A 17,231-nucleotide genomic window follows, 5' to 3' on the forward strand; every position below is an offset into this window, starting at 1 on the left:
CTTCTTTCTTTTCAACTCCATGGCAGCGCCTCCACTGTGGCTGGGTGGGGTGGGCAGTGAGGCCCTTGGCACCCACACGTGTGTGCAAGTGTGTGTGTGCATGTGTGCTGGGACACACCCAGCATGCATCTGCACACGCGCAGGAAGGGTAATCTTGTCCGTCCTCACACCCTCTGTGAATTTCCATCACATTTCATCCTTTCCACTTGTAAAAAAAAGTGCTAATGTGTCCTTCCGAGAGAGAATATAATTCCGAGACAAAACTGTGACAATCTTTCGGGTTGATTCTCGACTGCTTTTCCGAGCTCGAGGAGACAGCCACCACGCCTTCCACTGCTGCTTCTCCTCGTCCTCCTCTACCTCTGCCGCCCGCTACACGAGCCTGCCGCCCAGCTCGTCTCTCCATCCCAGCCCCTGTGTTTCCTGCAGCCCCTCTCCTGTCGTCACACTTTTGCAGAAAAAGGAAAAAAAAAAACCCACAAAGAAAAGCAATTTGCCCTCCCTGCACCTTCTGGAGACTTGACCAGCTGTATATAACCCTGCATTTTTGTCCAGCTCTTCCTCAGGGGATGGTCTCTCTGAAGTCCCCGCCCCACGCCTCACCCTGACCCCCCATCCCACTCGCTCCCCCAGCGATCTCAAGGAGGAAATAAAGGAATAAGGAAATTCTGATCTGTACTCAGTGGGAGAACAAACAGCAGACACGGTCTCTGATCGGGGTTTTACTGCATGGCTGTAAGAAGTTCCAGGACTGGAGTGCAATAGTGACCAGCTACTGAAACCGAGAGCCCAGGGGCCTGCCAAGAGGCAAGAAGTCAATGGTATATGATAATGTGAATGTATATAGTCCTTGCAGAGGTCCAAATGATGATATTCATGATGATGATAATAAAGAAGAGATGTTTGCCAAATAAAAAATTAAGAGAAACCATGGAGGTATGTAAAGCATAGGAACTAGGTTTTCAGAGAAATCCGAACTGTGGTCTTCCAGGCAGCAATGTGTGTGTTGATCACTGTTACTTTCCAGAGTTGTGAGAACTTATCCTTTGAGTACTGAGAGGAAGGACTCCATCTGGTCGCCACAGACGAGGTGCTGTTCAAACCCCACCTGGCAGGAGTCCTAACTCTGACCGTCCAGCTAGACCTCTCACCCTCCAGAAAGCCTGTGGGCTGCACAGGGCTGCCAGCCTCTCAGAGGCTCACTTCTGTGGGTTTCAGAAGAGCAGGGGCCACGTGGGATTCAGGCTTTCATGAGGCACCTGTCGCACGTGCAGTCTGTTCTCTTACAAGCGCTGAACCTGTTGGAATGGCAGTTTTGCACATGCTGTGATGTAGGCCCACCTCCCCTTGGCCTCTGTTCCTATGAGGTTGCTGGTAGGCGGGCGCGGGTGGTGCCCAGGGCAGCCCGGGGTCTGGTGGGGCAAGGGGGTGGTCCAAGGCCCTGATGTCAGGACTACTGCAGCCCCACGGGTGGGCTTGGCTGGCCTCTGCTCCTCTTCAAGGACAGGTGGGCACACCAGGGGTGGTAGCATATTGGCCAGCTGGTGGCGTCAGTCCAGACCAGCCTGCAGGGCCAGACCACAGGCTGAGGGTCTGAGGTGGGGCAGTCCCTCCCACCCCAGTTGTTGGGAAGAGGTTGCTGCAAGCCCCTCAGGAAAAGCTGTCTTCCTGGTGTGACCCTCCACACCTGTATCTCATACACCAAGACCTGCCGCTGGCCAGGGCTGCCGAAGCCTCACGTGAGGGGCCGGCCACAGACCAACAGACAGAGCCCCTGCCGCCAGAGAGTGTCCACAGGGTCAGAGGGTGGTGGCCGGGTGGGCAGCACAGTCGAAGGCTGAGGCCCAGAATGGGAGGGAGGGGGCGTCCCCGCAGGCGCCGTGTCAGCAGATCCCAAAGGTGCGAGCCGGGTCACACTAGGCAGGCCTCCTCCGTGCCCTTGGAGCCTGTTTCTGTTAGTCACTGCATTCAGGCCCTGCTTGAAGAGGCAAACTCAGAATGAGTAGCCCTGGTGGGAAGGGGACTGGGGGTCCGTGTTTTCCCACAGTTTGCATCTGCGGCAGCTGCCTTCCTTAAGCAAAGAGGATGTCTGGACAGAAGGGTTCCCGCCTCTTCTCTCTGCCCCGAGGCTGTCCTGCCCTTGGGCTCTGTGGCAGTTGGTGCATGTGTGGGGATCTCCTCCCAGGAGGCCCATCTTCGACATGCTGGTGACCCCAAAGCTCTGTTAGATGTGGCTGCTGGCAGAGCCTCCCTCCCCACAAGTCAGGCCGAAACAGCAGCTTTACCCCCATTCTGAGGCCAAAGTAAGGATAGGAGGACAGAGAGAGGTGGGTGGCAGCCACAGCTGCCAGCCCACCAGACCACACCAGGGAGGATGGAAAGACTAGGGTGGCAGATGCTGGCCCGGGCCCCCTGACTCCCGTGGAAAGCCCCTGGTGTGAGGCCCTTCGACCTTGCCCACCCACTGTGCTCTCTGGCTGTTCTCCTAGGATGTGTCACTGTCCCCACGTGGTGTCTGGGGGTATTCTGTTGGCAAAGACCAGTGCCCCCCATTCCCTGTGTGGACAGGCTGGCACACCCCAGACCCTGTCGGAATTAGGAGGCTTCCTATCCCTATGGCCCACCAGGACCAAAGGAAAGCCTTGGGTACTACAGGGCAGAGAGGAGAGCTGGAGAAAGCCTCAGGGCCAGGAGGGTACAGGCTGTAAGACGGAGGAGCCGGCCTTCTGGGAAGGGGCCAGGAGCGGGGCCTTCCTCCTGGTTTCATCCCAATGACACTGTGGAGAGAGGTCAGGACCAGCCCTGACTCCCTCCTGTTCACCAGTTCTTCCAGATACATCTTCAAAAGGACACCAGAGTCCACCCACCTTGCCTGACCCAGTTCTATAGCACATGTGTCTGCCCATTGTTTTGCCCATCTCTTCAGGCTATCTGTAAATTATCTATTGATTCTTTTATCAGTTCATCCTTCTGACCAATCTGGTCACCTCTCTGGCCATCCAGTCTCTCACTTATCCGTCCATCCATCTGTCTGTCTGTCCATTACTCTTTGTCACCTGGTCCCCCATTCATCCTTCCACCATCTGCCTGTCTGCACGCCATGCATGTGTCTCCATCTAACCCACACAACCATGCCTCAGCCCATCCCCAGCCAGGACCCAGTGTAGCACCAACACCCTCAGTGACCCAAAGCCACCTTGGCCATCCCCTCCCAGTGCCCCTCCCTTGAATCCAGGCCTGCTCCAGGGACAGAGCAAGTTCCACTATAGGCATTGTAGGCAGATTGGACCTACACTGTAGCAACAGCTCTGGCCAGTCTGGGCCCGCCTGGCAAGTGTGGTGGCCTTGGGCCAGGAGAGGTGCTGGAGGCGGCCCACACAGCTGCTCAGGGGCCCTGTGACCAGGGCCATCCGTCAGGGAGGCACATTCCCTGGCAAGACTTGGACACTGCTGAGGGCGGACTGGGGGAGTCGGGCGCAATGCCTGCTGCTTTCCTTGTCACCAGGGGTCACTGCCCAGAGGCGTTCCCAGGAAGGGAGGGAGACAGAGCCCCAAGCTGGCTGGCACCAGACACCAGGGCTCCCAGAGCCCCTTCTCCGGGTACTCATTGTTGGCTCTACCTTCCCTCCTCGCCTGTCTTCCATCTGGGGGTCCCAGAGCTGGGTGTCAGCCCCTCAGAGCTGGAGAGCAGAGAAGGAGCCCCACCCAGGCTGATGAGGCCGGCATTCCCAGGATCCTGGAGGCCTAGTGCAGCCCCCACCTCATCTCTCCCTGGCCCCTGTGGCCGCACAACTGCCTCCAGGCCCCCACGGCCCACAGGTATCTTCCAGTCCCCCCTCCCCCCACCAGATTCATCCTGCTGGCCAAGTAGGAGGTGGCAGAGTTGAGGGGCCTGGACAGCCCACACGGAGGAGGCCTGGGGAGCGGGCTGTCTGGAGCAACCCATATGGTCTGAAGTGTTCAGAAAACTCTTGTCTGCCTGCTTCCTTTCCTTTTCATTTCAATTAAGTTGGCCCCTGGGGCGCCTCACCAGAGACCCCCTACAGCAGTTTCGCAACATAGCGGGCTCAATGGGAGCCCGACCTTAAACGTCTGAATGTAGGGCTAGGGGCCCAACCAGGCCGGCCTCCGTGGGTGAGGGGCTCGGGCAGTGGGAGCCGGGCCGGGCACAGCCACACACAGCTTGGTGGGGACAGACTGACTGTCCATGTCCTCTTCTTTATATCTCACGCTATGTTTTAATTCTCCCAAAGGGGCTGGGCCGTCTTCCTCCGTGCTGGGCGGGGTCCTGGCAGCCACCCTCCCACACCCCCCATCTCTCTGTTCGAGGCCCCGTGGGTTCTGTGTCATGGAATAAAGCCGCCGTTCGCCAACACGGGTTCCATGTCTCCTTGAGTGTCCGGCGACTCCGTCTACCCCCACTTCACACAGATTCGTGTGGGGGCCTTCTCAGGGCCAGGCAAGAGGACAAGACCCTGCCCCATGAGGGTGGACGAACATGTGACGCAGGGTGGGAGTGTCAGCCAGATGGGGCAGATGACTTGCCTCCTGAGTTCTGGCCAAGGGGCGCGGAGGTGGTGGTGGTGAGGGATGGTGAACGCTCAAAGGTGTGTCCTCGAGTTGGTTGGGACAACCTCAACTTCAAGGCTTCAAGGGCCCGAGCACCCCTCCCTGTGGCCGTGTAGGCACCATCCACAAGCTCTGAGGGTGGACGCCGAGGGAAGGGACACCTTGACCCCAAAGAGCCGGGGTGTCCCTGCCATAGTATCCCGGCTCACAGGGCAGGTCCTGCCCAGAGTGGGTGTCCCAGGCTAGGGCTCTGGGATTGGGGGCGGTCCTGGGAGGAGGCTGTTATTAATACTCCAGCCCAGCCTGGAACATGGTGTATTCTGAACGGCGTCACTGGAAAGGCCAGCGTGGGGGCGAGCCTGTCCCCACGCCAGGCGGCTGGCGGGAGCCCCAGCAGGCCTGGTGTGTCAGCAGTGCCGGCACAGAGGGGATGACAGCAATTTTCCATTGCAGAGGTCTGAGCTCAGAGGAGCCTGCCGAGCCAGGCCAGAGTCCAGCCGGCCCTTGGCTTGGACACAGCCGCCATGCTGTCCCTCACCCATGTGGAGGTAGAAGGAGGCGCCCGGGCCAGAGCCCCTTCATGGAGTCTTGGCCCTCAAGTGAGGGGAGCTGACTGACCTGAGCTATGAGAGACCTGCGGCAGCCACACTTCTGTCCTCATCCACCAGCCTTGGGCCGGGGCCATGTCCTCAGTGCTGCCCTTGAGACACTCTGGCCAGCCGCGGTGGGGGGAACCTGGGGACATGTGCCTTACACAGGACCAACAGAGACCTGGGCACTGCGGCCACAAGAGGGAGCAATCAGGAGGGCTTCCTGGAAGCAGCAGCACACTGGCAGTAGTGCCCCGGGGGCCTCAGACATGCAGGTGCATGAAGTCATGTGCAGCCAAGGGGAGAAGTGCTGTCACAAGCAGGAGGGCTGGGAGCTAGGAGGCCATGCCTATAGGCTGACAGCCAGCTCAGGCCCGCTCCTTTCCCTCCAGGGCCCGGGGGGTGAAGGGGGGACAACACAGGCTTAGTTCAGCTTCTCCAGAGGTAAGAACAGAGCCAAGAGGAAAAAGGCAGCCACTGCGGGCCCTACAGCACATGCCTCGTCCTCCCACCCCTGGCCCCCAAGGTCCACAGGCTTCAGCTCTCCCATCACCCAGCTCCACATCCCAGGAAAGAGACCCCAAGAGGTCCAATGGGCACCTACCAGCTACAGCCTGGAGGGTGCGATACGTGCTGGGTGAGCAAACACTCAGGAGGATGCCATACCAGGGCGCAAAAAGGCCAGAGCAGCTGCTGGGAGGGGAGACCGGAAACCAAGGCACCCACGGACACAGGCCTGCAGCCGCCCTTGAGGAGAATGAGGGGAAGAGGCCAAGATTTGACAAGCTGCCGTCAAGCCCCCGGTATCCAGGCCTGATCTGCACAGGCCTGCGGTTTCCTCAAGGGTTCCAACCTAAGAGCTAGGGTTGAGGGGGGAGGGTCTGTGGGGGATCCACGGGGGTCAAGAGGAGGGACATCTCTCCTCTGGCCCAGTACCCCACTCTGCAAGACCTCTGACCCCGTGGTACCCAACCCCCACCTCCAGACCTTTGTTCAAGCTGTTCCCTCCACCCAGGCCACGCTCACCTCGGCTCTGCCTGACCCAATCTGTGAAGGCTGGCTCAAACGCCACCTCCTCCGGGAAGCCTGCTCTGACCCCCATGCCCCACTTTCGCTTCTGCATACTCAGGTAACTTGCTCGTGCCGGTGTCATCCTAACGGTGGTCGACCACTGGAAGCATGACATAGCAAGGCGTGTGGACAACAACCCCATAGACAACCCCGTGGACAACTCCTGCATCCTGGCGGGTGAGGCTGAGCTGTGGGGGACTAGACCTCTGAGCCCCACCTCAGCTGCACCCTCTCCATCTTGAGTGTCATGGAGGGGCCACCCTGCAAGGAAGAAGGGCCCAGGGTGGGGGTCTGGCCTCTGATCCCTCAGGGCCCAGAAGCCAGAGTGGAGGCTTGGCCCCAGACAGGAGACTGCTGAAGCCTCTAGTGGGAACACCTGGCCTGGGAGGGCGGGCTTAAAACCCAGGAGGGCGCAGGCAGGTGCTGGCGTGGAGTGAGCCCGGAAGCCTGGCCTGCCCCATACCCCTGCTGCCATGTGGCCCTTCCTCAGCCGCGCCCTCTTCCCTCCCCCTACTGAGGCCTGGCTCCAGAGGGCTTCCTCAGACCCCGAGGCCCAGGGCTGGGGGGCCTGGAGCCCGGCTGAGAAGGCCCGTCTGGGCCTGGGGGCTGGCGGGGAGGAGGAGGAGACGGGGGAAGCTGAGGAAGACGATGAGGAAGATGCCGGCTTCCTGCTGTCTCTCTTGGAGAGGGAGGGCCTGGCTGAGTGCCCAGTGCCTGACCAGGTAACCACTGAGCAGAACACCTGGGGGAAGCCAGTGGGATCTTGGGAACCGGAAGAACCTGGGGCCAGAGGATAGACTGCTGTAGCTCTGCCTCCAGGGGTCAGAGGGCCACTGTCCCCCGCCTGGAGGAGAGTGTAGGGATGGACACCCGCCACACACAGGCTGGAGAGACCTCTGTGTGTTGGGGTGGATAAAAGGGGCTTCCTGCAGGCCTGGGTCCTTACCACTTCCCTCACCCCTCTGGGGAGCCACCAGCATGACCTGAGGACAGGCAGGCCCATCCCCTCTGTCCTCACTCCAGGGAAGCCTGGGGCCGTCCCACCTCGAGGCTCAGCCTGGGCCATGTGCTGGCAGGAGCTGGAGGCCATCAAACTGAAGCTGTGGGCCATGGAGCAGGCCCAGGGGCCGGAGCCGCCCAGGGTGCAGGAACTGGATGAAGAAGAGGAAGCTGCTGGGGCCTTGCTGGCCAGGCAGTTACTGAGTCCCGAGACAGGTAGGAGCCAGCAGACCAGGCCGACCACTGTCCTGGGCCGCGGGCCTGAGTCCTCAGTTGCATGGCTCTGAGCCCCCTTTCCTGGTAAATTGGGATGACTGCAAACTCCCAGGGAGAGGCTGGGGTTTCCATGAGGCCCAGCCTGGCAGTGGGGCCTTCTGGATAAGCCCCAAGGGGTGGCCTTCCCCAAGAGTCCCTGAGAGATACGGGCACACCTCTTCCCGGAGGAATGAGGACTGAGCCACCCAGGTGGGGTGCCTGCCCTTAGCAGCTGCCGGGAGCCCCCTGCCCAGGACAAGCCCCTGGTCCTGAAGCCCCTCTCTCCACAGACAGCCCCCTGGAGAAGGCAGCGGCTGACCACAGATCCGTCTATGTGGGCAATGTGAGTGAGGGGAGAAGGGCAACTGCAGCCCCCTCCTGGCTGAGAGGATTAAAGGAAGGGCGAAGGGCCATGTTTCAGGGGCAGACTCCAAAGCCACACAGGCCTGAAAAGGAGAAACAGGAGGGGCGTCTGATGAAGGGGCATCTCCAAGAGGGAACGGAGACCCTCTGTGGTCAGACCCACTGTGGCCTGGGTTGGGAGTCCAATGAAGGGGCATCCCCAAGAGGGAGTGCGGACTCTTTGTGGTCAGACCCACTGTAGCCTGGGATTCAGGGTTTCTACGTGCAGTCTCCGGGTGAGCAGATCACTGGCAACAAATTCCACTCAGAAAAACCACAACCCCTGCCTAGGCCAGTGAACTTGGGGAACGTTCCTCTGGGTAGCCAGTCCCCTCCTCCAAAAGGGGTGGGAGACAGAGGCCCAAGCTTCTACCCCCCACCCCGGGGCCCAATCAACCCCTCTCTACCAAGCAAACGTGCTGCAGGAGCCCCTGGGATGGGGAGGCCGGTGCACAAGGCCTCCCACCATTGCCCGTGCCTGGCAGGTGGACTATGGGGGCACGGCCCAGGAGCTGGAGGCCTATTTCAACCACTGCGGGGAGATCCACCGGGTCACCATCCTGTGCGACAAGTTCTCTGGACACCCCAAGGGGTCAGTGTGGGGCCTTGGGGAGGTGACCTCGAAGAAGGGTCCGGTGCCCGGGGAGGACAGCTATGCCTGGGTAAGCATTGCCCTCACTGGCCCCTGCTCCATCCCAGCTATGCCTACATAGAGTTTGCCACCGAGAGTTCGGCCCAGGCCGCTGTGGAGCTGGACAAGAGCATCTTTCGAGGCCGGGTCATCAAGGTGTGTGTCACTGCAAGACGAGGGGGTGGGGGTGGGGCAAGTGGCAAGGACACACAGCTGCCCCAGCCTGGCCCTTTGCCAGTCTCTGGTGTTTGGGCACATCTGCTGAACTGCGGCTTCCTTCCTGACCCAGACTCCACCTGCAGGGGGAGATGCTGGCTTGACTGAGGCTGTGGCTGGACTGTTGTGGCCTAAGTGGGGATCTTGAGATGACTGGGACCAGGCTAGGGTCTGATGTCTCAGGCAGTCTCATGCCCTGGGGCCGCCAGGGCCTGTTGGGTGCTGGGGCCAATGGTCACCTGCTTAAGAGCCTTCAGCAGGGAAACCCCAGAAGGCAGCTTTAGTCTTCGTCTTGGCTAGGGGTGGGGAGGAGGATATGAGAACAGAGTCTCAGGCGGACTTGGCCTTTGTTTCCAGGTGCTGCCCAAAAGGACCAATTTACCAGGGATCAGTTCCACGGACCGCGGAGGCCTTCGAGGACACCCAGGAGCCAGAGTGGGATCCTTCCCCCACAGCGGCCTCCAAGGCGGGGCCCGTTTCAGACCACGAGGGCGGAGCCGGTGGGCGGGGCCCTGGGAGGGCGGGATCCTATTGGGGCGGGGGCGGGGGCCCTGTGGGCGGGGGCGGGGCCCTGTGGGCAGAACTCTGGAGGCCGCTTATCTCCCATTCTCCTTCCCGCAGGGGACGCGGAAGATTCTCACCGTGGTTTTCTCCGTATTGAAGCGAGAACCGGATTTTGAGAGTGGAGTTTGCCACTTGGTCAGGAATCAACAGCGGTGCTCCTAAGAATAACTTCCCCGCCCCCTTCATTCCGCTGGAAGACTGCCGGACCCCACCGAGGCCACCGTGCACGGAGCGGGGCACAGGGTGGGTCTGGCGCGGACACCAGTCAGGGCTGTGGAGGGCATGGGACGAAGCTGTGGGCAGGTGAGGTCCGGGCACCACGGGGTCAGCGCCGGCTCGACTTACTCAGGGATGTTCCACTAACGCCTTTTATAGAAAAGTAGAAATATGTGTCTTATTGGTAAAGTATAAATTATTAAACTTGAATATTTTTTAAAGGCACATGGCAACAGTGTCCCCTTTATTCGCCTCACTTGGACGCTGTTTCCTCAGGTGCAGAGAAAGCAGTTGATGGGTGACTCAATCTGAGACGCACGCTAACAGCCAATGGGCAGCCCCCTCACACCGTAGGGGCAAGCTGTTGCTGTGTCTTCACCCCAGGTCTGGTGGCCTCCGGGACACATGCTCGGCCCATGACGAGTGACAGAGGGAGGGTGCACCTGGCACAGGCCCGGCCCTGGTGAGACCTGAATGCAGAGGTTTCCATGCCGGGTCCCTTGCCTGTGCCCTGAACCTCCCCGCCAAGACAGATGCCCCACTCTCTCCCTAAAGGGGCAGTGTGCACTGATTATGCTCAGCTCAGAGCTGAGGAAGGAAGCTGTGGGTCTGGGCTGCAGACACACTCGGTCACGGCCTTAAGTAACTAAAAAAACCTCTCCCTGGGCTTCTCTAAAGAAACCCTCTTTGCCTTGTAACCTTTCAGTTACCATCTACTCAAGTTTCAAACACAGCTGCTCTGGGGCTCCAAGCCCCAAAGGTCCCCAGTCCCCAGTGTCCCCTTTACAGCACCAGTAAAGGCAGCATTCTCTCGGCAGGGCAAGTAGGCCTCTGCTCTCCATCCACGTGTCCATCAGGCCAGGTTCACATTCCCCTACTGATCTGGGATCACAGTGGTCCTTACAGAGGCATGAATGACAACCCCCCAAAATTATGTCTGCATCATAATCTCCAGTGCTTATAGATGTGATCTTATTTGGAAAAGAGGTCGTTGCAGATGCAACTAAGCATCAGCTTCGTGGCCCTAAACCCAGTGACACAAACTGGGTATGAGACACATGGAGAAAGCAATGTGGAGACAGTAGAAGTTGCAGTGATGTGTCCATAAACCAAGGAGCCACGATGGCTGTGGCCATCATTGGAAGCTGGAGAGGCTGAAAAGACCCTCCCTCAGAGCCTCCAGGATGAACCAGCCCTGCCAACCCCTCGGTCTCCGACTCTGGCCCCCAGAACCATGTGAGAGAATAGATTCTATTTCTACACATGCACCAGCACGCTCACACATACACACCACTCCTCACCCCTGGAGATGGGTGTGAGGGGCTGAGTGGCAGGGCCCTTGCCAGGACCCTGTGCATTTATGGGGCTGCAGAAGAGACAGGCTGCCTGCACCACACCCTGGAGCTGAATTTCATGAAGCACCATCTCCTGCGGCTCCACGCTTCAGGTCAGTGCCCTCCTTGGCAAGCAGGCTACACACTGTCACTGTGCACATTGCTTTTCTTTTTAGAAAACGTGTATTTCTTTGGCTGTGCTGGGTCTCAGTTGTGGCATGTGGGATCTGTTAGTTGCAACTTGCAGGATCTTTAGTTATGGCATGTGAACTCTCAGTTGCAGTGTGTGGGATCTAGTTCCCTGACCAGGTATTGAACCTCAGCCCCCTGCACTGGGAGTGCGGAACCTTAGCCACTGGGACCACCAGGGAAGTCCCTGCAAGTTGCTTTTCTGTAAGTAACCTGCTGACAGGCATCTACCCCAAGGAACTGGTCCCTTTTCAGAAGTACCTTCTTAATCCCTTCTGTATGGCCACTTCAAGGAGAATGGACCTGGGAGGCACTCCTTTCCCTTGGATTTCAGGTCTGAGCAGCCCACATGGGCAGCCAGAGCTCCGACCCACACTTCCTTAGCTGTACCCAGAGGAAGCCAAGACACGCAGCATCCTCTTGGCCCATCTGGCCTGACACAGAAGGGAGAAGGAATGCTGATGGGGAGGGAAGACCAACTTCAACAGAAATCACTGGTGCAACAGCCAAGGGCTGAGTAGGAGCTGCATCTGATAGGGCTCAGCCCTGGAGGGAGGATGGGCCTGAGGTGGCAGGGGACACAGGCAGGTGGCCTTCATTGAGGCCAGCCTCATGGTATGAAGAAAATAGAAGTTAAGGTGAAAGTGCTATCTGAGAGTTCTGTTGGCAAAGGCAAGCATATTACTTCTAACCCTTATTTTCTCAGGCTGAAAATGGAAATGCATGTGAAAACCCTTAAATGTAAAGCCATTTATGGGTTGGTCTGGCTCCACCTACAGGAAAACCCAAACAACAGTGGCTTCAACAAGATAAGGGTTTTATTTTTTCATTTTAAAAAAATGCTGAACATTCAGGACTGGTATGTCAGCAAAGACCCAGACTTAGCCTAGTTTTCTGCTCCCCATCCTTAGAGGATGAATCTTGTCTGCATGCTGTCAAGATAGCTTCCTAAGCTCCAGCCATCACATCCAAGTTCCAGGACAGAAGAAGGGAAAAGGTGAAGGTACTGCCAGCTAAATCCCTCTTTTAAGTCTCTTTCCTGCAAGTGTTTCCCAACATCATCCACTTATATGCCACAATGACCTACCCATGTGAGGATAAGGAAGTATATTTTGTCTGGCCAACTGTCTCCAATAACACTGGGGATCTATTAGTAAAGAAACAAGGCAGAATGGATGTCAGCTTAGCAAACTGCAATCCCTGCTTCAGTCATTTTCTCAGGCAGGAGAGATTACTAGTAACAGCTCAACCAGAGATCTGAGGATGGACTGGGGAGAAAGCCCATGTGAAGATGGCTGCATCAGCCCCATATCTGCTGATCACACTTCCTGGCCCTCGTCTAGGTCCTGTGATTCCGTGTGTGTGTGTGTGTGTGTGTGTGTGTTGGCCCTCGTCTAGGTCCTGTGATTCTGTGTGTGTGTGTGTGTGTGTGTTGGCCCTCGTCTAGGTCCTGTGATTCTGTGTGTGTGTGTGTGTGTGTGTGTGTGTGTGTGTTGGTCCTCGTCTAGGTCTTGTGATTCCGTGTGTGTGTGTGTGTGTGTGTGTGTGTGTGTGTGTGTGTGTGTAGGCTGGTGGTGGTGGGGAACCTGGGACTTGTGCCTTTCACATACACTCTGAGCTTTTTTTTTTTAATTTCTGTAATTATAAAAAAAATTTCATAAGTGGAGCAGAATACACCCCAGATCTAGCCCTGGGCTGCCAACACACAGATCACAGCTTCCGCACTCCCAATGAGTCTAAGCCACCTTTCTCCTGGCCAGAGACCCCCTCCAGAGTAACTGAGGAGGCAGAAGGGGACTCTCAAAGAGTTTGCTCATTTGATGTCCACCAGCAGTTGATAAGATGATAGCTACATGGTCTCAAGAAGGCAGCCTTCCAGGGTGGAGCAAGACCAGAAAGGGGAAGCCCCACCCCTAGGGGAAGGTGTGCAGGCCATCCCACGTGCCCCTCTAACTAGGCTCTGGGCTCTGGGCACAGGAGGCTGACCCCTCCAGACAAGCCCACCTTCTCAGTCACTGGGGGGGGGTGTGCAGCCAGGGCATAGACGCAGCAGGGTGGCTGGTCTACAGGTCTTCTGCCCTCCCTTTGAAGCCTCTACAGGGCTCCAAGCTCCAGGAGCTCTTGCCACCAGGCTCTCCCTGCCCCTTCGTCCCTGGTGGGAACAAGAGTTCCTGTTCCATCTGGTCCCTGATCAGCTCTGTCCCCTGTAAAGTCCCACATAAACTCTTTTTTTGGGGTGTAGTACACAAATTGCAGGATCTTAGTTTCCCCACCAGGGATCAAACCTGGGCTCCCTGCAGTGGATGCTCAGAGTCCTAATCACTGGACCACTAGGGGAGTCCCTAAACTCTCTTTAATTAAAGCCTCTGCTGTCTCAGAAGAAAAAACCCAAAGCTGATCCCACAAGACCTTTAGTCAACATGCCCCAAGCATGAGGCCCTGCCCCCAGCGACCCCCAGGAGAGGCAAGTGAGATGAACAGACAACTGGATAATGCGGTTATGTACAGAACCATTCCTTCCAGCCAGGGGCTGCAGAGCTCTGCTCAGCAGACCTGGATCATCATGGAAGTCACCATGCCATCGAAGGCCCTGTAGAAAGAAATAGACCAATCAAAGAGGCAGACCTACACCCGCCCTCCATCCCTGGCTGGCAGAGACGTCAGTCTCCCAGGTCCAGGTAAGTGAAGCTGGCTGAAGCCCGAATGTGCATCCTCCCACACTGGGTGGTGAGAATCTGAGTCTCCTGCCTCACTCCTGCGTGACTTTCCACAGAGCTGCCCTGGCTGGGTCTCCAGTCAGGGGTGGGACCCCGGATGACCCAAGACACAGTGTCACCACTGAGGGGAGGTGCCACAGGAAGGGTCTGGCTAGAGTCACCTGTTGGGAATGCAGGGAATTCCCAGGAGCAGTTCTGGAGCACATACACATGAATGCTTCTTTGGGAAACATCTTTTTTGACGTTCCAGTGTTTTGTCTGTGTTTACCTGAAGGCTATTTGGAAGATATCTGTAATTTAATTTTCTAATCATCCAAGTTCAATGTCAAAGACAAAATCAGCACTGGCAAGAGAACATTTTCTCGCAGAAGGCTCCTGTCCACATGCCTGGGCCCTCACTGGGATCTGGGGAGGCGCCCCAGTACCTGCTGGGCGCACCTGGAAGACCAGATGGATGAGCTCTGCCCCCGCCCTGCTCCCGAACTCCCCTTCTGTTTCACATGTTGGAGATCCATGTAAGCGTTTGTTTGGGAAAACAGGGTTATGCCATTTCAGAACAGCTGCCTTAGAGGCACAGTGCCTGTTGCTTAAAAAGACCTTCCCTCTCTCCATCCCTCTCAGAATTGCTGCCTCTCAGCAGGGCAGGGGTTACCAGAGAAGGCGCCACGCCCACCTGGACTGAATGCGGTCCCCAGGGTTATAGAAGGGGTTGCACATTACATCTGTGTAGGAGTTGTGCAGCTTCCGGAACATCTGAAACAAGCAACAACATGTTTACTTCACACAGACGCACAGCTGCCACCACGCTGGGGGCTTTTCAGCATTTCTAAAGAAACACGGAAAATCAAGTCACCAGTCCCCACACTCACACTGCGGATCTCGTTGTCTCTGAGTGCTGTGTTGGAGGAATCCACTACCATGACAAACTTCACCTTGGAGTTGGTCACATAGCCGTATCTGCACAGCTGGTTAGGGAATTTGCTCATAACACAGGGACTCATAACTGCAGAGTCTGTGAGCGCAGGGCCATCTGCACATGTCCCCCAGCTCCTCAGCTGCTCTGGAGGTGCATGACAACCTGCATCACAATACCAGCCCTGGGCTGGGCCTGTCTCGCAGTGCCAGGAGGACACAGGGCCACGCCGGGTGTGACCGGACACTTCCTTATACAGTTTTCAGTGTTTGATGGAGGAGCAGAGGGCAGGCAACTAAGGCCTGTCACAACTCAAGTCCTGCCCAAACCCTGGGGCACCACGCCCTCTCTGTGCATCAATTCCCAGCCCCAGAGAGTTAACTGCAAAACCAGAGGTTGCACAAACAAGGTGCAGACTGCCTAAGGTACCCACACCTCTAAAGGCCACTTTGTCTTGTGGACCAGTGGCTCCCAGGCAGTGACACTGGGAAAACTCATTACTATTAAATACTTGTTGGAATGTCTTTGAACTCCATGGGTTTTGGAGTAATTTGTCCTGGTCAAGATCTTAGAGAGACAGGTGGGGCTGAGCCTGAAAAAGAGATGAGTGAACAATGACCCCTGGCTCAGGAGGCGGTGGTCCTGCTGGGACGGCACAGGAAGGCGTCCTTGCAGGCATGACGCTAGAGAGTCCCCAGTCCCTCCACAAACTCCAGGGACAAGTGAGGACTGTCACAATTCTCCAGGCAACTCAAGCCTGGCTGTTCCCACATCATCCTCTTAACTAAAGAAAAAAGGGTATGAAGTCCTAATTGGTCTCAAGCTGCTCTAATTCTCCATTGGTCAAAAGCCCACATCTTTTTTCCTTTCCAAGTGATGTTATAAGATACTTTTCAAGGGAACCTGATGCTACAGTGCACCCCGTGACTGCAGGAAATCCCCAGACTTGGAAATCGCTGACAGACACAAGGATACACCTTGTAGTCTTCTGTAGGATAGAGCAGGCCCAGGTAGAGCTCCCTCTGGTCCACCAAGGCCTTCCCCATGGCAGAGATCTTCTCATCCACCACGTCCAGGGATGTGTGCACCATGTAGTGGAACTTGAGCTCATTCTCCGTGGGGACGCTGCGGATGTAAAGAGGATAATTCTGCAAGAAAAGGATGATGGTGGCTGAAATGACGAAGATCCACCCTGGGTGCACAGGCCCAGAAAACAAGGCCCCACCCTAGCAGGTGCCTTTCTCCTAATCCCATGATACTGGCTGTTTCCCAAAATGCCAACTCCTGCAAATGTCACCTGGGCAGAGGCGCTGGCAGACTCATTCTCGACCCTTTAAGGCTCAGCTCAGACCTCCATCTCTGCAGAGCCATTTTGGAGCAACCTAACCCTGGAGTTTAAACAGCATCTTCCCAGGCTGCCACAGGCCTGGTGCTACACAGATACAGTGTGCACAACACTGCCTCTACCCTGATTGATAGGGATGACATCGGGTGAAGGAGACAGTCCACAGACCCACCAACAAATAATGCAGCACGTGCTAACACAGAACCCAGCGTAACAGGAGCTTCACGGGAGACCAGCCTCAGAAGCCTGGTCTTTTTTTTTTTTTTTTTTTTTCGTAGAAGCCTGGTCTTAACAAAAGGTTGTGAGGCTACCAAGGTTCCCTGTAGTAGGGGCGGGTGAATGGCCACGCAGCTCAATCGTAGGATTTAGAAAGAGCTTTATACACAAAGTGAAATCTATGGTGGCCAGTGGAGAGAACGGGAGTGGAAGAGAGGGAGGGAGGGGTCCCACGTGTAAAGACCCAGTGAGAGAGCACAGCCTGCCAGGGGAGCTGCAAGTAATTCCGTTGCTTGGAGTGAAGGATGTCACTGGTATGGGAGGAAGGTTATTCAGACGTGATCCTAATGAGAAACCACTGTTGAGATTTTAGGCAGGGGTGTGCCACGGTACATTTGTGGCTGCCGAGCGGAGAAAACCCGAGTCAGTCGTCTGGGGTGGAGGGTGAGCGATGGCCCGGCCGGTGGAAGCGCGCGGCGGAGCACGACGGACCGAAGTGGACGGCTAGACTCCGGAGCAGGAAACCACAGAGCCGCCGACGATGGTTGGGCGGAGCGGGGCCCGGAACGGAAGCGGTTTGTGACGCTCCGGCAGCAGCAGGTGTAGGTCTGCGCGGCGCCTACCCCGGGCCCGCCCCGGCCACTTAGGCTCGGCAAAGTCCCAGAGCCCACCCTCTGGAGTCCCCGAGGCAGGGAAGGAGGGAAGGCGGAGAAAGAAGGTGACGCTGGAGCGGGCCTTGCAGCCCGCGTACGCACCTCCTTGGCGATCACCGCTACGCACACCGCCATCTTGGGAGCCCGACCGGCCGCGTCACGTGACGACGACGACGGTCACGAAGCCGGCCAGGCCCCGCCCCGCTCGCCTGTCTTTCGGTCAGCCGTGACCCCGCCTTTCCTGTCACTCAGCCGACCTTGCCCCGCCTCTTCTGGTATTCAGTGGGCCGGACCCCGCCCTACCCCCCCCCCCCGCCTCTAGTCCAAGAGTCTTGACCCCGCCCCTCCTGT

At 57.3% G+C, this 17,231-nt stretch overlaps 3 protein-coding genes across 3 annotated transcripts in view; 2 read left to right on the forward strand and 1 right to left on the reverse strand.

The window, feature by feature from the left end:
• CBFA2T3 (CBFA2/RUNX1 partner transcriptional co-repressor 3) overlaps positions 1-6,438 on the forward strand; it is an 83,076-nt gene extending 76,638 nt beyond the window's left edge. Inside the window, exon 12 of the mRNA XM_070451405.1 lies at positions 6,289-6,438. Within this exon, the coding sequence (XP_070307506.1) occupies positions 6,289-6,342 (54 nt within the window). The 3' untranslated portion in view covers positions 6,343-6,438. The remainder of the gene's footprint in view (positions 1-6,288) is intronic.
• A 243-nt stretch (positions 6,439-6,681) lies between these two features.
• On the forward strand, positions 6,682-9,725 carry PABPN1L (PABPN1 like, cytoplasmic). Its single transcript, XM_020911730.2, has 7 exons — positions 6,682-6,952; positions 7,307-7,445; positions 7,775-7,827; positions 8,372-8,478; positions 8,586-8,673; positions 9,091-9,233; positions 9,355-9,725. Exons 1-7 carry the CDS (start codon positions 6,704-6,706, stop codon positions 9,392-9,394), a joined length of 819 nt encoding a protein of 272 aa, XP_020767389.1. The 5' UTR covers positions 6,682-6,703; the 3' UTR covers positions 9,395-9,725.
• Positions 9,726-11,836: 2,111 nt separating this feature from the next.
• On the reverse strand, positions 11,837-17,091 carry TRAPPC2L (trafficking protein particle complex subunit 2L). Its single transcript, XM_020911723.2, has 5 exons — positions 16,983-17,091; positions 15,642-15,814; positions 14,623-14,710; positions 14,427-14,506; positions 11,837-13,626 (listed from the first exon to the last, which is right to left on the reverse strand). Exons 1-5 carry the CDS (start codon positions 17,013-17,015, stop codon positions 13,581-13,583), a joined length of 420 nt encoding a protein of 139 aa, XP_020767382.1. The 5' UTR covers positions 17,016-17,091; the 3' UTR covers positions 11,837-13,580.
• Positions 17,092-17,231: the final 140 nt, after the last annotated feature.

The sequence above is a fragment of the Odocoileus virginianus genome, chromosome 20 (genome assembly GCF_023699985.2).
Source record: "Odocoileus virginianus isolate 20LAN1187 ecotype Illinois chromosome 20, Ovbor_1.2, whole genome shotgun sequence".
NCBI classification, from domain to species: domain Eukaryota; kingdom Metazoa; phylum Chordata; class Mammalia; order Artiodactyla; family Cervidae; genus Odocoileus; species Odocoileus virginianus.